Source organism: Leptonotus elevatus, chromosome 12, assembly GCF_054856555.1.
Source record: "Leptonotus elevatus isolate MCC_2025b chromosome 12, RoL_Lele_1.0, whole genome shotgun sequence".
Classification (NCBI taxonomy): Eukaryota; Metazoa; Chordata; class Actinopteri; order Syngnathiformes; family Syngnathidae; genus Leptonotus; species Leptonotus elevatus.
In genome coordinates, this window is record NC_141250.1 from 6,416,622 (window position 1) to 6,435,132 (window position 18,511).

At 39.6% G+C, this 18,511-nt stretch overlaps 1 protein-coding gene across 3 annotated transcripts in view; it reads right to left on the bottom strand.

Moving 5' to 3' along the window:
• Positions 1-18,511, bottom strand: part of kdm6a (lysine (K)-specific demethylase 6A) — a 51,402-nt gene that overhangs the window by 16,879 nt on the left and 16,012 nt on the right. The window contains exons 1-10 of one of the 3 annotated variants that reach the window (XM_086090574.1): positions 15,135-15,286; positions 8,664-8,718; positions 8,247-8,281; positions 5,257-5,350; positions 3,799-3,925; positions 2,110-2,208; positions 1,554-1,773; positions 1,172-1,312; positions 401-493; positions 223-300 (exon numbers count right to left, since the gene is read on the bottom strand). In XM_086090574.1, coding sequence (XP_085946700.1) covers positions 223-300; positions 401-493; positions 1,172-1,312; positions 1,554-1,773; positions 2,110-2,208; positions 3,799-3,920 — 753 coding nt within the window. In that variant the 5' untranslated portion in view covers positions 3,921-3,925; positions 5,257-5,350; positions 8,247-8,281; positions 8,664-8,718; positions 15,135-15,286. Of the gene's footprint in view, positions 1-222; positions 301-400; positions 494-1,171; positions 1,313-1,553; positions 1,774-2,109; positions 2,209-3,798; positions 3,926-5,256; positions 5,351-8,246; positions 8,282-8,663; positions 8,719-15,134; positions 15,287-18,511 lie in introns of those variants that run through there. The other 2 variants (XM_086090572.1, XM_086090573.1) reach the window with 2 other exon arrangements.

The window sequence follows — 18,511 nt, forward strand, 5'->3', positions numbered from 1 at the left end:
ATATTGGTATGCATGCATAACTCAAACTCAACGGTCAGGAGGGAGGAAATAGAATTTCTTCTTTGGTTAGAGTCGTATCATGAGCAAGGAGTGACAATGCACAGGATTGGCTTGTATCTTGTCACTGCTCACCTAACCTTACAATTTCTCAAATCACAACAGACAGTCTACTGGGGACCTGTGCAATTTAATGTACAATGAGTTAATAACGATATTTCTAACCTGAAGCTTCTGCGGAGTAAGGTACCAGCTGTGGACTGGCTGTTGATTGCCACTGTTTGCACACGAGTCTGCAGCACTCTGCACATAACCAAAGGATTGGGGAAAGGCGGGAATCAGTATTTTCGCTCACATTGCAATGTGCGCGGAATGGGCGCTAATGTGCAGCTCTTGGCATTACTTTGCCTGGGCTGGCAGTGCGTTTCTTTTTGGCAGGACTGGCCTGTAGGTCGCTGTGATTGCTGGTGCTTTGGGCTCCATCCTCCTTACAATCCTAAAAATCCAGCAGAAAAACAGCTTGTGATCACGACCATCTGCGTTTTGGCAGAAGAAGGAACAAATAAATAACAATATGACGCAAAAAAAACAATGAAGTCCTTTTCAAAAGAGAAGGGGGGGGAAAATAGACATGGATCCTCTGCATACACACACTACATTTACATGCTTCCAAATAAAGAATGTATGACAACACTCTGATTAAAATACAGCTTGGTTTCCCACCTTAAAACTTAATCAGAACTATTGATTAAGGTCTTAATCAGAGTCATAATGGTGTGCTTGTGGAATAATGCAACAATAATATTGCATCAATATGCAAACATGCAGTTGGGTCTTGGCTGGGTTAAGTCAAATTATTTAAATTACGTTTTTTTCTTCTTTTTTTTTTAGTTCTGAGATGCCATGGGGAATATTATGTCTTGGATAGTAATTTTGATGCAAGATTCATACATCTTTACATGAAATGCAGTGTATGGTGCTTGTCACGCTCTGTCATCATTTTTGCACCTGACAAAGCCTTTAAAAATCAACAGCTCACTGTCCCCCTCTCAATCAGCACCTCATTGCATCTTTAGGTCCTTACGTCCTTACCAAGATGCAAATCAGACTATTAGAACTACTCATTTTGCTTCTCTGAGTGGCTGAGGTCTCTAGTAGGAGCTGGATCTCTCACCTGCTGTGCCTGTGCAGCATTCAAGGCCCCCTGCCTGGACGTGAGCTCAGCAGGGATGGGCAGGCTCCACGCCTCCTCAATACTAGGGAGCATTTTACTCTTATTCTGCAGACTACCTGGCTGTAGGTTACACAATTGAGCCTAGGAGAAATTGTGTCAAGACACACGTTTCAGTGCGGAACCAACAAGGCAACACAAATTGGGGAGAACATATCACAAATGTGTTATGTAATGAAGACGTATGATCATTGCAAAAGCACAAAATTATGATAATTCATATCTCGCTCATCAGATATGAAAATGATTTCAACACACATTCACCAAATGACTCAACCACATCTAGCAGGGTGCGTACATCTTTTACTGAAGGAATACAGCCTACCTGCAGCAGCTTGATGCGTTGAGCGAGTGCAGCAGTGTTGACACAGGCCTTGCTGCGAGTGGCATTGACGTAGCACTTGATGGCATCATGCGGCTGTCCACAGCTCTCATAGAGCGTACCCAGGTCCATCCAGGCGGCAGCGTGGTTGTGGTCCAGTTGTACGGCGCAGATGTAGGCCTGCAGTGCGTCCATAGGCTGGTTCTGCTGCTGGTAGAGCACCCTGAAGGCAATTATAAAAGGGTGGATCCTCTTGTCATGTTTTTGAAAAAGCCAGAATAATGAATAGGGTAAAGTTGTATCTCTTTTAACAATTTCCCCCCCAACCCCCTTGTCATAGTATCAAAACAGCGGCAGGATGACACCTATGTGTAGGGCTATGATGACAATCTAATCATCGGAATGTGGGATACCATGTCGCTGTGAAAAAGCACATCGTTGGGGAAATACCCATCTTCGGTACAAAAGGGAAAGGTACATTTCTAACTTTCTGTCACAGCTCCTAAGCGGCAATTCTGCATGACGGGCGGTATACTATACATTGTTTCTTCTTCCTCACCCTATGGAGCACCAGGTGTCAGCGCTGGCCTCAGACTTGTCAATGGATTGACGATAAGAGATGAATGCATCCTGCACCTTGCCGATACTAGAGTAGCACCTGCAAGAGGAAATAGAGGAAGATGAGTGACAATAATAGGTGAAAAACATGAAAACTACAAACATTACAGGTGCTCGTCAAAAAATGTAAATATCCTCAAAGATAAAAAGTACAACTTTCATAGATTATAGATTCAGGGCCCAAGATTTAAGTGATTTCAAGTATTTGTTTATTTTTACATTATTTGGGCTCCCAGCATATAAAACCCACAAAAACAAGATGTCAAAAAATTTGAATAATGTGAAGAAACCACCATGCATACTTCCTGGTGATTTGCATGGGGGGGAAAAAAAGATGGATTGATGCATTGTATTTTCAAAACGATATGTCAATCTTCACTAGTTGGTTGGGGATCTTTTTGCCTTAATCACTGCCTCGATGCGCAGTGGCATTGCCTGGGGGTCCTGGAAGCCCTGCCCTGGCTTTCTTAATGCTTGCAGTCAGCGCTTTGTTTTTGGGTCTGGTGGCCCTCATTATCCTCTTGATAGTACTGTATTGTAGCCCTAGTTTTCCATGTAATACAATACTATCAAAAGAAAAATGACAGCCACCAGACCCAAAAACAAAGAGCTGACAGCAAGCATCGAGAAAGCCTGGGTTTTCAGGACCCCCAGGCAATGCCACGGCGCACTGAGGAAGTGATTAAGGCAATGATTCTTAATCATTGGGCAGCGGCGAGTGCCATCTGGTGGGCCGCAAAGTAATTTAAGTTTTTTAACTCTGGGCCGCGACGGCCGCATGTAGCAGAGTATTTTTAAAACCGAATATTTCCCCCCCTCCCGGTGTAAAAAAAACAAAACAATCTGTAATATTGCCCAGTAGAATTGTGCTAAATTCATTCATAATCCTCTGTATTCTGTTTAGCCACGCTGCTGGGCACACTGAGCGCAACGGCTCCTTCGGGGTTAGTGCACGCAATTGACGAGGCATTTCCAAAAATAGAAACAGCGTCGCAAAACCTCCATTGAATGAGCTGCTCTTGACGCTCGCAAATATCTTGCATCTAATAACGTCAAAAATATGCAGGGAAGTAATGCAGCACGTCGGAATTTCACGTTTTCTTCTATTTTCGTTGTGTTCAACTTGACGTGATAACACAATATGTTCCACTTGCAAAAAGCACAGTGAACCGCACCAATGATTGATAATGTGAAGAACTCCCTTGAGTGAATCACAATTATCAATCTGGTTACACTGCCTCGTTTGTGTAACACGTTATTTACCAATGTGTATTTTTATGTACTTGGACTTGACTAATTCTTGTTTTGTAAATTATTAATTTTGGTTTTGTATTTTAGTTTTACATGCTGAAGTGTTTTTGTACTGCACATGTCATGAGCGCAACAAAAAGAGAGAGAGGTGTAGCTGAGTGAGCCTCGTTCCATAGTTCAATAAAGGGAGACTAGCTTGAATCCTGTCCTGCCGTGTCTGGTTAATTTAACAGGGAAGGCACCAGAAAACATCAGAAACTTGAAACTATTTGTAAGTTAACGCGCCTTTTACCAAGCCTCCGGAACAACCTCTTAGGGTTACATTTGTTTAAAAAGAAACCACTAAATTAAGTTAGAAAGCTTCTTTTTTTTGTCTCACCTGCCAAGAAAGTACCAGGACTGGCCAGAATTTGGGTCTGCTTCTAGAGACTTCTGCAGACACTGGATGGCATAGCTGTCCTTGGTGCCTTTATCCCCAAGCTGCTCCACCGTATGATGCATCCAGCCTACAGGAGACAAAACAAAACACCTTAAAGCCTTTTTTTTTTTTTAAGAACACCGTTAGGGTTGAGCACCAACAGATTCCGAGCACGGTGGATCTGACTGCTATCAAAAAAGCAGTGTGTTCCTCACAGTGCTAAATCAAAGTAGCATTAACAAACAAGCCCTCCTTTCATGTATAACTACACTACAGGTACCAAAGTGCTCTTATTTCAAACAGACAACTGCCCCTTCATAATTACTACTCTGCACACCTGTAGCAAGCTCCACTGATCGCCATAACAACCCAAGCAGGCTAGACTGGTAATGTGTTTTACTACTGGGGGTGGGTAGGCTGTTGTCTGTCTATGATGAGACTGGAAAAATAACTAAGAATACTAAATATGGCCATCAGTATAAAATACTAGATCCAGGCTTTAACTTCTACATGAAGCTTGTTCAATTGCTATCATGTTCCTCATCATTTTCTGTGCGTACTCAGCTTTAATGCTGTCAAGTTACACTCATTCTGCCGTGAAGGAAAATAAAAATATAAAACAAAAAAAAAACAGGAAGCAGCCTTTCAAAATGGCTTGAGTAAAATATGCAGGTTATTCTATTTTACACAGATTTACATCACAGACCAACAATTTATCTGCGCGAACCCAGCAAGAGAGCATAGCCATGTGTTCTTCAAATGACAAGGCAAAACAGAATCAGATAATTAGAAAATATCAGCGCCATTGTCTGATGCGTCCCATAAAATACTTAAATTGATTTCAACACAACAGGGCAGTAAGTGTGAGGGACACCAATGCCTCCCGGCATTACAAGAATTTTCCTGCCTCTAGTTTCTGATTGGCCAGTTTGTCACACTGTGAAATGATTTACACATAGTTAAATATTTAATTTGAGCTAAAAAATGTGGCCAGCAAGAAATGTTTTTATTTATTTATTTTTTTATTTTTTTAAAGGTCATTTTAATGATATTCAGTTTTAACATATATGGTAGCGTTTTTTATTTTATTTTTTATTAACACTGCAAGCTCTACAGTACATTTAAAAGGTTATTAATAACTTGATAGTCATGTTCAAAAATGTTTTTGTTTTGAACCAATATGCTTAACAATAATACATTTTCATAACAATTCCAAAGTGCAATTATGAAGTATTGGTACATGGCACCTGTGAGTACTAAAGTATTTGTACTCTGAAAAGTAAAAAAAAAAAAAAAAAGTCTGGGGGGAAAAGCGGTATTGGTGTTTATCTGCTAAAAAAAAAAATACAAAGATGTCACTTCCTAAGTGCCATCCACATGAATGAAATACTGTAGTCACAAGGATCCAGTGACACTCACCAAGCTGTTGCAGTGTGGTCGCCTTCACCTGGGCAGGAAGATTCTCCGTCTGCAAGAGACTTTCATAAGCTTCTTTCGCTGCTCGGTACTTCTTCTGCAGGAGAACGGACAGAGACACAGATGTCGATCCAGTCAAGACAGGACAGTGTTTTATGACACGAGACGCACAGACAAAAGACCTCCTCACACTTGTAATGACCGTCTGGACAAACACAAACTTGGGAGGGGGAGGGTCAGAGCAAGAGTAAAGGCCAGACTCAACTCGTCTGGACCATTACCGTTTGTGATTCTGTTAGGGGGGCACTACAACACCACTGCAGTTGTGTGTGCATGAAACGAGAGCCGCTGTTTATTTTGACTCTGTGACCTTACCAACCTGGCATCTGAAATAAACCAAAAATACTAAGCACAGACGAGATCACAGACGGCATATGCTTATTGACTAAAGTAGGGTAGACACAAAGATGACCGGACTGATATTCAGCCCGATTTTACCCCCTCTAAAGTCAATAAAGGTCGGTCATCTTATCTGATGTTTGAAAGCACAGGTGTCAAACACGAGGCCGCATCCAGCCCACCATGTCGAAATACAGCTTTACCCCACCCCCCTTTTTTCTTTTACAAATCAACTCAGACAAAAATCGCTTTGTGTTGTGCAAACAATGAAGAACTTCCAAGTGATGGACTCCGATTATCACATTGTGTGCTGTTGGTGATATGAAAGAGCTCCGAATGCGAACGTTAAGTAGAAGTAATTGGTTCCCGAAGTCCGCAATGCCGTTTGGCTTTGCTTACGTAGCATTAGCAACAAGTGTGTAGCGCGTATGTTATTCTGTTGTCCTTTAAGCTGTTTAATGACACCTCTGTTGGAGTCAACTGTAAAACTAAACATGACAATAAGAATTGCATCCACTGTATATTTAAATTAGAGTTGTGAAATGATAATTTTTTTAATTCAGATTAATCACATTTTAGAATTTGGATTAATCACGATTAATCGCTTAATTAAAAAAAAAAGAAAGAAGGCTTTTTTATCAAAAATGTTTCCCCACTAAATTTGAAAAGCACAGGTTATGTGTTCATTCTTTTGACGTTTAATGTTATGAGGACATCTTGTACATTTTTTTATCCACTGCACACGCTCATCCTCCTCTTTTTCTAATCAGTTAATTATTTGCATAATCTAAAATGGGGAAGAAAATGATCCCAATATTTTTACGTGAACAAATATTCTAAATGTGATACGCAAACATTTATTAAATGCTTTACTTTAATGCAAGTAATTACGTTTATTTCTCAAACACAACCTGTGCTACCTTAAACGTAGCCATCCGCTGTCACGCTAAAGGATAATCTATGGTGAAAATTAATAGTGCAATTAAGCTGTGTTAATTTATGATTAATGTGATCATTTTTTTGTGATAAATTAATCAGTTAACGCTTTAACTTTGACAGCACTAATTTGAATATAAACCATGCTTCGTTTTTAAAACGTCGCTAGCCTAGCGACAATGCTAAAAGAGAAGGAAGGATCCCATTCAAATGCTAATGGCAAGTTTGCATCGACTTTGGGAGTGTTTTTCCTTTAAATAACGCATATTCACACACAAATGTTGCAGGAACACCTACCCACAGGTAGAAATTATTTCCAATCTGTGGAAAACAAGTTATTTTAACATAATTCAATCATAACTTTCTTCTGTACTCACTTTAAGTGTGTCCACCATGGATGCACGGCACCACACTGCCCGCAAGAGGCCAAAACGCACAGGAACAATCTGTATTTGTCCTTAGTATTTTTTTCAGTTGCTATTATTTTAGTATATTCTATTCGTATTTCACTTTTATCATTGTCCTTTCGAGTAAAGTATTCAGAGAATTTCTTTTCTCAAAGGATTTTTTTCTTTTCAAAAATGATTTTTTTGGTCTTAACACACATTTCCATATCACATGGCACGAAATACAATCCTCAATGTCCCAGGTTAGCCCAGTAATTCTCAAGACTTGTGAAAATCACACAAGATAAAAATATATATATAAGAAAAGGTTAATGCTTAGAATGAAAATGAGTAATAAAAATGCAAGAGGCTTGAATTTCACATAGTATTTACAATATCATTTGTACTTGACAAAAACAACTCTTCAAAGTGCAGGGACAAATGGCATGACGCTACGATGACACTTTTAAGTAGTTGAGCAGCTTTAGTAGTTGAATGAATACTAAGTTTTGAAATCACAAATTGTTTTATACCTTGATTTCAATCTCAATCAAATAAGCGTGACTGCTATTTTTCCAGGCCAATTATAATGTACTCTAACCATATACAGTACATCAGTTGTAAACAAGTAAGATTCATTTTATTATTGACACATAAATCTATACAATAACCTTGTGTAATTGATAAAGTCATACTATGGACTTGTCATTCAAAGTAGAGTAAATCTAAATTGCAAAAGTTTATATATTCATTATATATATATATTTTTTTTAATAATCAACAGGTTAGTAAGTCATTTGTATTTTTTTCTGCCCAAAATCAGTATCAGCATAGGTCTAAAAATAAAATGAATATCGGTCGGGCCCTACTAATAATGTTTGTCTTAATTCCAAATGCAATTTTCTGAATCAGAGTACAACATCCACTAACGCAAAAGCTACAAATAAGAAAACAGCCAACTCAAGGAGCACTGAGAAATGTTTTTCTATATATACACAATATATAATATTTTTCATGTTGGTATATGGTATTTATATGTGGGGATAGTTTGAGTAATTGTATTACACTTGCCTTTTATTTAACGTGACTACATATCCCCCCCCCCCCTTAAATTGGTGACACAGGAAAGCCCTAATTAGAGAATGTAGAACTATTTAAAAACATTTAAGACACCAAATATGTTCAATTAAAACACCATATCAGCTAGTGACATCAGTAGAATATATTATTCAGAGATTCAAAAAAAAAGAAAAAAGAGGGTGTGTCGCTTACCTGGCTTTCATACAAATGAGCAATGTGGAACTGAACTGTGGGAGGAAGACACAGAAGCATACAATCAAATTAGTATTTTCTTGTACAAAATCAATATTACATGTTCACCCCGTAGACCTCGCAGTGGGTACAAATTGCATCCAGCATGTAAGACAGATGGGAGGAGTGGAGCGGGACAGTAGGGTGTATGTATGTGATGTGAAAAGGCAGTCAGCATGTGCAGTGTGCATTTGAGATCTTGCAGTTCTCTTCTTCTGCTTGTCTCCTAGGCAACCTAATTTTTAGGGAGGGAACGGCCGCAGAGAAGGGAATAATCTCCTTACTTCCTCACGTTTTTGACATGTCATTTAGGTAGGAGACACTTTGATTTTTCATAGCAAATTTGCAATAAAAATAAGTGAGTGGTCAGCAACTTACTTTCAGCCTTGGACAAAGTGCAGAGGTTTGAGTCGATCAAAGCCAGCTGAAAATGCTGCAGAAAGGGGGAGGGGGGTAGAACATTTAAATTTATGTCAATCTCTTGTTAGGGTACCAAGTTACAACTGCAGTTTTACAATACCTGCAAGGGTGGAATTATACACTGCAGTCAGCACCCTTTTACGTTTCCATGTTAAAACATTTAAAGAGCATCAAAGTAGTGAATTTGAAATTAATCATACCACCTTTTGGCACCATGAAGCTCGGGTAACCAGCAGTACAGTAAATTAACAGTGCGTGTGTGGCACTACAAACATTGGAATGCACTTACTGGTAAATCAATCTATGTTAGATTAGTTACATTTCCGTTTTCACCTTTCACCACCTTCCAACTCAGTCAAGCCCATTTTTTTCCAATTTGTGTTATGTGCCCTCACTTGTCTAAACACGGCATTCTGATTAATATTGCATAGAAAATAAGTTGAGCAGCAAAATCCACCCGTTTTTTTTTTTTAGGGGGTGGCCATTTTGGCACTAGCTGTCAACTGGGGCTCAGATAACGACGAATCACGGCTGCGATTTAGAAAATTGGTGAGCCATGATTGGTAGTTACCTGTGCCCTGAGCAACTATGATGCAATACTGAAATACAGCTTGAAACACACACTTGAATCTATGGATTGCTCATTTAGAATTTTTTATTTGATTTTTTCTTAGCCCAGATAGTTGGGGCACCAACCACAATGATGCAGAACCTATGTCCTACGCCTCTTTCAGGTCCAATATTACTGACATTACAAATGTCACTAGTTGAATGCACCAAAAGTGCCACAAACACCATCCAACATTTTGTAGAAGGTTTTCCCAGATTGTTTCTTCGGGGTAATTTCAGAATAAAAGACTACTTAATAAAGTCATCAATGACCATGTACACTATTATTATGAAGCTTTTATTTTTAAGTTGCGAATGTGCGAATGAAAAAACGGCCAGCTTGACTGTCTGCTCTCGTGAAAACGGTTGCTTGCTTGACTCAACAGCTGAGCCGATGAATGCGGGGACGATACTGACGGGACGGTCATCTACAAACCCAATTCTCCCAAAATTGGGACACTATACAAATTGTGAATAAAAACGGAATGCAATTATGTGGAAGTGCCTAATTTTAATACTTTATTCAGAATAGAACATAGAGAACAGGTCAAAAGTTTAAACTGAGAAAATGTATAATTTTAAGGGAAAACTGTGGATTTTTAATTCCATGGTGTCAACACATCTCAAAAAAGTTGGGACAAGGCCATTTTCACCACTGTGAGGCATCCCCTCTTCTTCTTACAACAGTCTGCAAACATCTGGGGATCAAGGAGACAAGTTTCTCAAGTATATAAATAGGAATGCTGTCCCATTCTTGTTTAACACGCGTCTCTCTAACTGTTCAACTATCTTGGGCTTTCTTAGTTGCACCTTCCCCTTTACGATGCGCCAAATGTGCTCTAGAAGTGAAAGAAGTGGACTGCAGGCTGGCCATTTTAATACCCGGACGGATCCTTTTCCTAGGCAGCCATGATGTTGTAACTGGTCTGGCATTATCGTGTTGAGAAATGCAAGATCTTATCTGAAAGTGATGATGTCTGGATGGGAGCATATGTTGTTCTATAATCTAAATATACCTTTCTGTATTGACGATGCTTTTCCAGATGTGGAAGCTGCCCATGCCACACGCACTCATGCAGGCTTATAAACTGAGTGCTGATAACAACTTGGGTTGTCCTTGTCCTCTTTAGTCAGTATGATATATGATTCCACAAAGAACTTCGAATCGTGATTCGTCTGACCACAAAACAAGTTTCCATTTTGCTACAGTCCATTTGAAATGACCCCTGGCTTAGAGAAAAGCCTGCGCTTCTTGGTCTGCTTTAGAAATGGCTTCTTCTTTGTACTGAGTTTAATCTGGCAACGGCGGCTGGCACGGTGGATTGTGTTCACCCACAATGTTTTCTGGAAGTATTGCTGAGCCCTTTCTGTGATTTACCTTACAGTAAGCATTCCTGTTTGAGGTGCAGTGCCGTTTAAGGGCCCGAAGATCATGGGCATCCAGTATGATTATTCGGCCTTGACCCTTACACACACAGAGATTGTTCCAGATTCTCTGAATCTTTGGATGATGTTATGCACTGTAGATGATGATTACTTCAACCCCTTTGCAATTTTTCGCTGGTAAACATCTTTCTGATATTTCTCCACTATCTTTCTGCGCAACATTGGAGGAATTGGTGATTCTCTACCCATCTTCGCTCCTGAGAGACACCGCCACTCCGAGAAACTCTTTTTGTACTCCAATCAAGTTGCCAATGGACCTCATAAGTGGTAACTGGTCTTCCAGCTGTTTTTTTTTATGAGTGCATTTGAGTTTTCCAGCCTCTTATTACTACCGGTCTGAACTTTTTTGAGATTTGTTGTCACCATGAAATTTACAATCAACATATTTTCCCTTTAAAATTATACATTTAAACTTTTGACCTGTATAATTGGTCTCAGGCACCGGACTGCTGCTCAGAGAACTGTGCTAAAACAGCTAAAGCTGCCATGTGGCTAAACTCAAACATTTGCCAAGGTCCATACCAACATGCCAACTCAAATGCACAAACTATGAATGTAATGTCTTCTTTTTATAAAGAAGTATTAGTATAGTATTGTCACTTATGTGGCCCTGGTATAGTTTGAATTAAAAACTGGTGAAAAAAAAGTGTGATCACTCACATCAAAATGACATCTATAAATATAACATTCAGTCACCAATCTACACAAAAACAGTTTTTTCCTAGTGTCCTTTTTTCTTCTTCTATGTTTATAAAATGTGCTGACATGAGGGAACAAAAAACACTATTAGCTTTTCTTAGGACTAATGAATCATTACCAGGGCAAATTCCGCTTTTCCCTCTGTTGTGCTGGAAATAAGAATGTTCCTAACATGAAGACTACAGTTGGCATTGGCGCTATTCATAAAAATAAAATAAAAAATGTTTTTGCTAGAATGCTTTAAGTCACTGAATACAGAGCCAATATCTAAGTTGGCAGCACTGAAGCCAAGTTGCTGCTTGATCTTGTTCGCTTGCACTGCTTGACACACATGCACATAAAAAAAAGCAGCACATACTTGATGTCTTAGTTTGAGTTCATAGAGGCTGCAGAGGCTATGGACAGGCCAAATGTGGCCCATGGGCCTTACTTTTCCCAGATGGGCTGTACGTCTTTACAATTCTCCGTGAGGTCGGTGGGAGAAAAAAAAGAGCACCAAACTACAAAAAATGAGCACCAAACAATTACCTCTGGTTCTCATATGAGGACCACGCTATATTATTTATGTGCACCCCTGATTATATTGTACACTTGCTAGTCCCTTTACAAGTGGATCTCATCTTCATTGAGTATGTTTACATGCATGCATTAACCCTTTTAAAATCCGAATATTGGCAATATTCTGGATCTAAAAGGCCATTTGAATGCGCAGAAAAATATTTCAGAATTCTTGTTCATACTGTATAAACATATTTGGAATACCTCAATTGATCGGGGCATTGGTTGGCCCGGTGTGCATGCTCTATTCTTCTTCTCATTCACTTAGTTCTATTCGCAAGGAATCTTGGTTTTAGTAGTACAGGTCAGGAACAACATATGCTGCACCATCCCATGCGCTTAACGGGCCTCCCTTGAATACTGTACATTGATTGCGACATTTTAACGTTATTTTCTGTTTCTGCGGCAAAAATGTCAGTGTTTAATAACACAAACGTATATACACAGCCGTGGGTAATCCAAATAGAGTAGGCAGACATTTAAAGGGGAAGTCATGTCAAAAATGTTCTTTACAGTAATACACTGAGCAAAAATATAAATGAGACACTTTTGTTTTTGCTCTCATTTTTAGTGAGCCGGACTCAAAGATGTACAACTTTTTCTACATCAACAAAAAACCATTTCCTTCAAACATTGTTCGCAAAAATGTCTAAATCTCTGGTGATATCTTTGTCAAGACAATTCGTCCCACCTCACAGGTGTGGCATACCAAGATGCTGATTAGACAGTATGATTATTGCTCAGGTGTTCTTTAGGATGGCCAAAATAAACGGCCACTCTGGCCATTTCTCAATATGCATTCTTGTCCGTACTTACGTCTTTGTGATGTCTTGAAACGTCACCAGTCGCAGCCAAAGTACTATTCCAATTGCAAGTAGGTAAAAAGCCATAAGGGTCGAGCAAACAGACAGAATACCCGGATGTTATTCTTACTGTGAGCTTCCTGTTTCTGACACATTGCCGTAACTGTGTAGCACATGACTAGATGTTATATCATTATGAGTAATATATTAAAGAAATATCATTTGAAATTACACATGGGATTTATCCAATTTAGGATTATATTGGGGGAAAAAGTTCTGAAAAGACACCAATGTGAGTTGCAGGTTTTGATCTGATTCTCCTGAAATTGTGGTATATCTATAAAAAAATTATTTTTGAATGTATAGTAAATTATGTTTAATATATATATTAATATATCTATATATAATATTGTAAATTGCAGTTAAACTAAGTTGTGTAAAAAAAGGACTAGATTTAATAAAGTTGTACTTTACATGTTAAATATTTCTTATTTACGCTCATAAAAGGGGAGGAATACTTCCAAACGTGATGCTGGTGGGGGGCAGCAATGCACATGCTGTGCCTATTCTGCCGGAAGTGATGCTTCTCCGCTGCCATTCGTTCATTGAAGTACGAAATGTATTTTGGGATATTTTCCCAGCCAAGCCTTCACCAAGCAACAACCGATGGATCCTTGGTTTAAGCTAGCAGAAAAGAATGGCATTTGGGAAATCTGCGTGGTCTTGGCTTATGCATACTTCCGATTGGAACAGTACTTGGGCCACCACTGATGACGTCTCACAAAATCACAAGGACTTAAGTATGGTTTTTAACCAATGTATGTTGTACAAACACATTTTGAAACATCAACATAGTAGTACAAATTGGTTGAAAGCTAGTCACATGATAAAACTGCTATGAATTACGCAAATACGCCAGAGACCGGGCTTACCAAGACCCGGCTCGTTGCATCACAAGAACGTAATCTTTGTTCATGATTCGTCTCCCGTTCCAAATAGCCTACAAATGTGTCATCCGCACCGCACGCATCCGTGCTCGCCGGTGCGAAGCACTGTGACATTGACTATTAAGTGCAATTGCACCGCCATAAATATAAATAAATAAATAAATATATATATATATATAGTGCTTTGTTAAAATGACGTGTTAAATAGGCCTAAATATTTTATAATAATATTATAATTTTAATTAATTATAATGCAATGATAATAAAAATATGGCATCATTTTTGGGGGGCATTTCGGTTTTCAGTGTAGCATTTCTCATTTTCGGTTTCGGCCCAAAAATTTCATTTCGATGTATCCCTATATTCTTGATATTGAGAAACGGCTACTAAAATCTGATGTATTTTTTACTCCACTTCCTCTTTAAGGGGCCATACAAAATGTATAAAAAACATGGTCAAACAAACAAATGATATCGAACAAATAATAGATTTTTTTTTTCACGATCGCTCAAATCATCATCTTCTTTTTTTAATTATTAATATTGCTTTAGCTTTAACATACTAAAATGTGGTGGGTGCATGCATTGTATTGAAACTATCTATTTTAGGGTCCTGGACATGACCACCTACTAAGTAGTGACAGAGAGTTAAATCAAAATGCTCTCCGTCACAGATGAAATTTGTTAGGCACCTACCTGGGACCACATGCATAAAAGAAAGTCAGCCATTTTGGTTCAAGTGGTTGTACTTAAACTCCCCTTCTTGGGTGTTCATCCCGCAGTAAACACAATTGAACTAAGGATACTAGAGCGATGGTTGAGTTTTAGAATTTTGCCCATAGTGTGTGGGTGTAGAATTGTGCCAAACTTTGATAATTAGTCATGAAAAAATCCACCCAGCCAACTTGGGTGTGGGGGTACACGGGCCTGTTCATCGTTGCTCACAGCATTAATCGGTTTTTGAATTGCATGGCGGTGTGCATCAATTGCTCTAGGGGGCAATACATGGCCCACATGCCGTAGGCTGCCCATCGCTGGGATAAAGAGACAATGCAAATATCGTGCTCAACCTGGGTCAGTTGGAGAAATCATGAGCATAGCTTGTGCTGGCTTGATGTCGACACACAAGATTCTAATTTACACTATGAATCGCTGATATTAAAATACGAAGCAATGTATTCACAATATGGCCCTACAATGTTTCAGGAGCCAGTGACGGCCAGATAGACAATCAACATCAACCAGTATGCATGAGGGCCGGCAGCGCCTTGCACATGCACACAGATGCATGCACACACCAGCTTTAAATTGCCTCATAAGAGACTCAGAATATCACTTGCCACAATCAGACATGCACAGAAATTTTACCTATGTTACGGTGGCTCGTCAGCCGCCTCCTGGAAGCCCTCACGCATTCTCCTGCAGCTCCCTCCCGTCCTCACCTTCCTCCCCCTTCACACTTTGGCTGATAATGCGGCACTGACTGTTAGCTTGACATTCCACCTCCCTCCTCATATCTTTTGCCTTTCTCTCTCCCACTCTCTCTTTTGCTCACTGCTGTCTTACTTTCCTTTGCCTCCCTCCTCCTCTTCTCGTCTACTCTGGTGTCAGTGATTACTATTCAGCAGACGGCTGCAGTGGTCGGTGCAGAGAGAAAGAGATGACACAATAATACCGCAAATCAGCTACACCAGTACCTACATTTTTTAGAGTAAAAAATAAATTACTCTTTCAACACCATTTTTTCACAGTCAAAAATAAATTACTCTTTCAACACCATTTTTTCCCAAACAATAACCGATGCACCTCACTATTTACATTTACTGTCACAACCGCTAATACAAATATTAACTCATTAAACACAACACACATACATTCACACTAACAAAACACAAAGCTTTGAGTAAGGCCCTGTAAAATATCCGGAAACCAAAACTTAGCTTTTATCCGCCACCCAAAGTCAGCTTCTTTGCGGCTTAGGTTGTGGCACTGCCTTGCACATTCGCACAACTCCTTGGGCTTGGCTGTCCTATGGCAGAGATCTCTGACTCTGACACTGGCTCCTATACACTCCACTCCCCATCTTACTATTATTTTATTATAATTTGCTTTTTATGTAGTGTAAAGGGTCTTTGAGTGGACAGAAAAACGCTATATAAATTTGATGTAGAATGATTAACCAGACAGCAGTTAGTGAGCATGAGAAGCTGACGTAGCAGCGTACATCTTAACTCTACGTTTAATGTTGTCAAACAACTCAAACAGCACAAACAGATGGACTCAAATACAAGACCAGTCATAAAAGATCCAAATCAAATGTCTCTGTTCACAAACAGTTGGTCAACATTGTTATCCTGAGAGTGGGCACAAATATGAAAATGTGTACAAGAACAGGAATAAGAACCCTACCAAATAAAGAAGTAAACATAGCTTAGCAGAAGGAAGAGGCCATCAACACATCATAACACTGAAACACTCGCAAATGGACATGACCTTTCGGCTTCAGATGCACCAGGTTAGTTATCCTTGAATTTCTTCTCTTACCACCACCTAGAAAACTATGTTAAAACTCAACAAAAATCCAAACATGCATGCATTATTTGATGCTGGCTGAAATGAGATCTCGTGATGTGTTCCAATTTCACTTGTTTAATTTTCAAAATACTGAAATAGTTTCACGCGATAACTTTGGAGGTTCTGCTGTATAGGGCACACACGTATCTCACCTCTTACTGGCTAATTTGGCAATCTCTAATTGAGTCAGTACAGTACAGGTAGGTCATCATGCAACATTTACACATAATCCAGTGTGGTTTTAAATGTGTCCTCAGATTGCAGTCACTTGGCACCATTGAATTTGATCCTGCAGGATCAGTGACAAACTGTAGGATTTGTCTATTTAAAAAAAAAATAGTTTTTTCCTATTGTCTCGTTTCCATTCAATGTACTCGTATCCTATGTGCTAGGCTGGGTAAGTGGATCAGTCGCACTGTGAGCGTGCGTGTATGTGTGTGCATGTTTGATGTGAAAGTGTGTGATTTTGGCAAAGAGCCAGCATTCAAGAGAGTGCTGCATCCAGAGCTGAACAAGGACATGCAGCACGTGAAAACTTGCATGGCTCGATAATGTGCAGCCAAGGTGTTTGCACAGACAATGTTATGCATCATCTCCCTGTGTTAATATATTGATTAGGTTCTTAGAGGTAAAGGCAAGGTTTTGCAGACAAAGCAATAGTAATATTAAGTGCAAGTGTGCCTCCTGTAATTTTCCGGTGTGGACTAAAGCAAACATGAAGAAGCTGCATTTTACAGCTCCCATTTCATACTGGTTCACTTGAGCTGGGCATACATTGTGTGCTGGATATGAAATCTAATGATTAAAGGGCTCAGACTGCTCACCAGTGATGTGCGGCGAGGCTCATGGCTAGTGAAGCACTGACATTTTCCTTGTGTTTTCCATGACTGGAAAATAGGTCAATAATTTTCCAGGTTTTCCAGGACACATTGGAACCCTGCTTTTTTTAGCCTCCATGTCTGACAGACAGAGCGCGCCGAGCGGACACACACTCCGTGACCGTCTATTTTTTTCCTCTGTCCTCAAATACAGTATTATAAGGTCCCCAATGTACTGCTATCCACGCTTAACTACTGTAGTCATTTAATAGACTGGGATTACTTGTGTTTAGACATGTATTTTTCATGTAAAGAGAATGTGCTTAATTTATGGTCGTTTGCTTCTTCCCCGGCAAGCCCACTCCTGATGCGGTCATGAGTCTTGACTAGCAGACAAAATTATTTTATCGTGGAGCCAACTAATACCTTGGTGGCGTATGAGTTGCATCGAAGAATACTTTACTGAAAGTGTACCTGTGGTGTTCAGAAGGAAAACTATATATGGTTTATCGAGAAAAACTGCATCACACAAACAATTTTTTTGGTACACTGGTTGTATTAAAGCAAGTTTATAATTGTTCCCGGAAAGTATTTGTCATGACGCCAAGATAGCCAGTGTTCGCAGCCAAACTTGCCTGCAAGGACCGAAGCTATGACGTCTCTAAGTTGAAAGGCGTCTTGGCTCCTCCGTCTCTCCCAATTCAACATGACATTTTTTGCAGAATTTGAGTCATTTTCGCAACTCAGCAGAGTCAATACTGACTGAAAAGTCCGTGAATTAGTCACTGACGACGCGCGTTTGCTGACAGGTGAGACACGAAAGACAAGGTGCTGTACATGCAATTTAAGTATTCTCCCGCTGTATACAAACCGGAAGCCTGTTTGACGGGCCAGGTTATATATACTTTACGTTTACAGAAATAACAATAAATAAATATCAGTGTCTAGCTGACTGATTTAGATCCGAAGGAAGCAATATGGCGTATCACTCAATAGAAACTAATGGGCGCGAGTGACAGTCTGTCAACGTGGAGATGTCACATACGCCGCAACACAACGACAAGCATGAGAATTAACCAGCGGAATTACTTCGGCAAATACAAGATTAGATACAAAAATGGGAACACCAGATATTTCCCAGTCAATACCTGAAATTGGGGCACCGGACACTTGAATATTTGTCCTGAAACTATAGTGGCTCTGAGTATATTAACAAGGAAGTAATACGGATACCCAGCACGCCAAAACACACAACTAAGCAATTGGCTACCAGTCCTTAGTTCTGTGGGGGAACTGTGTCAAAACCACCACACACAAATATGTAACATTATAACACCACCTTTTACACAATCT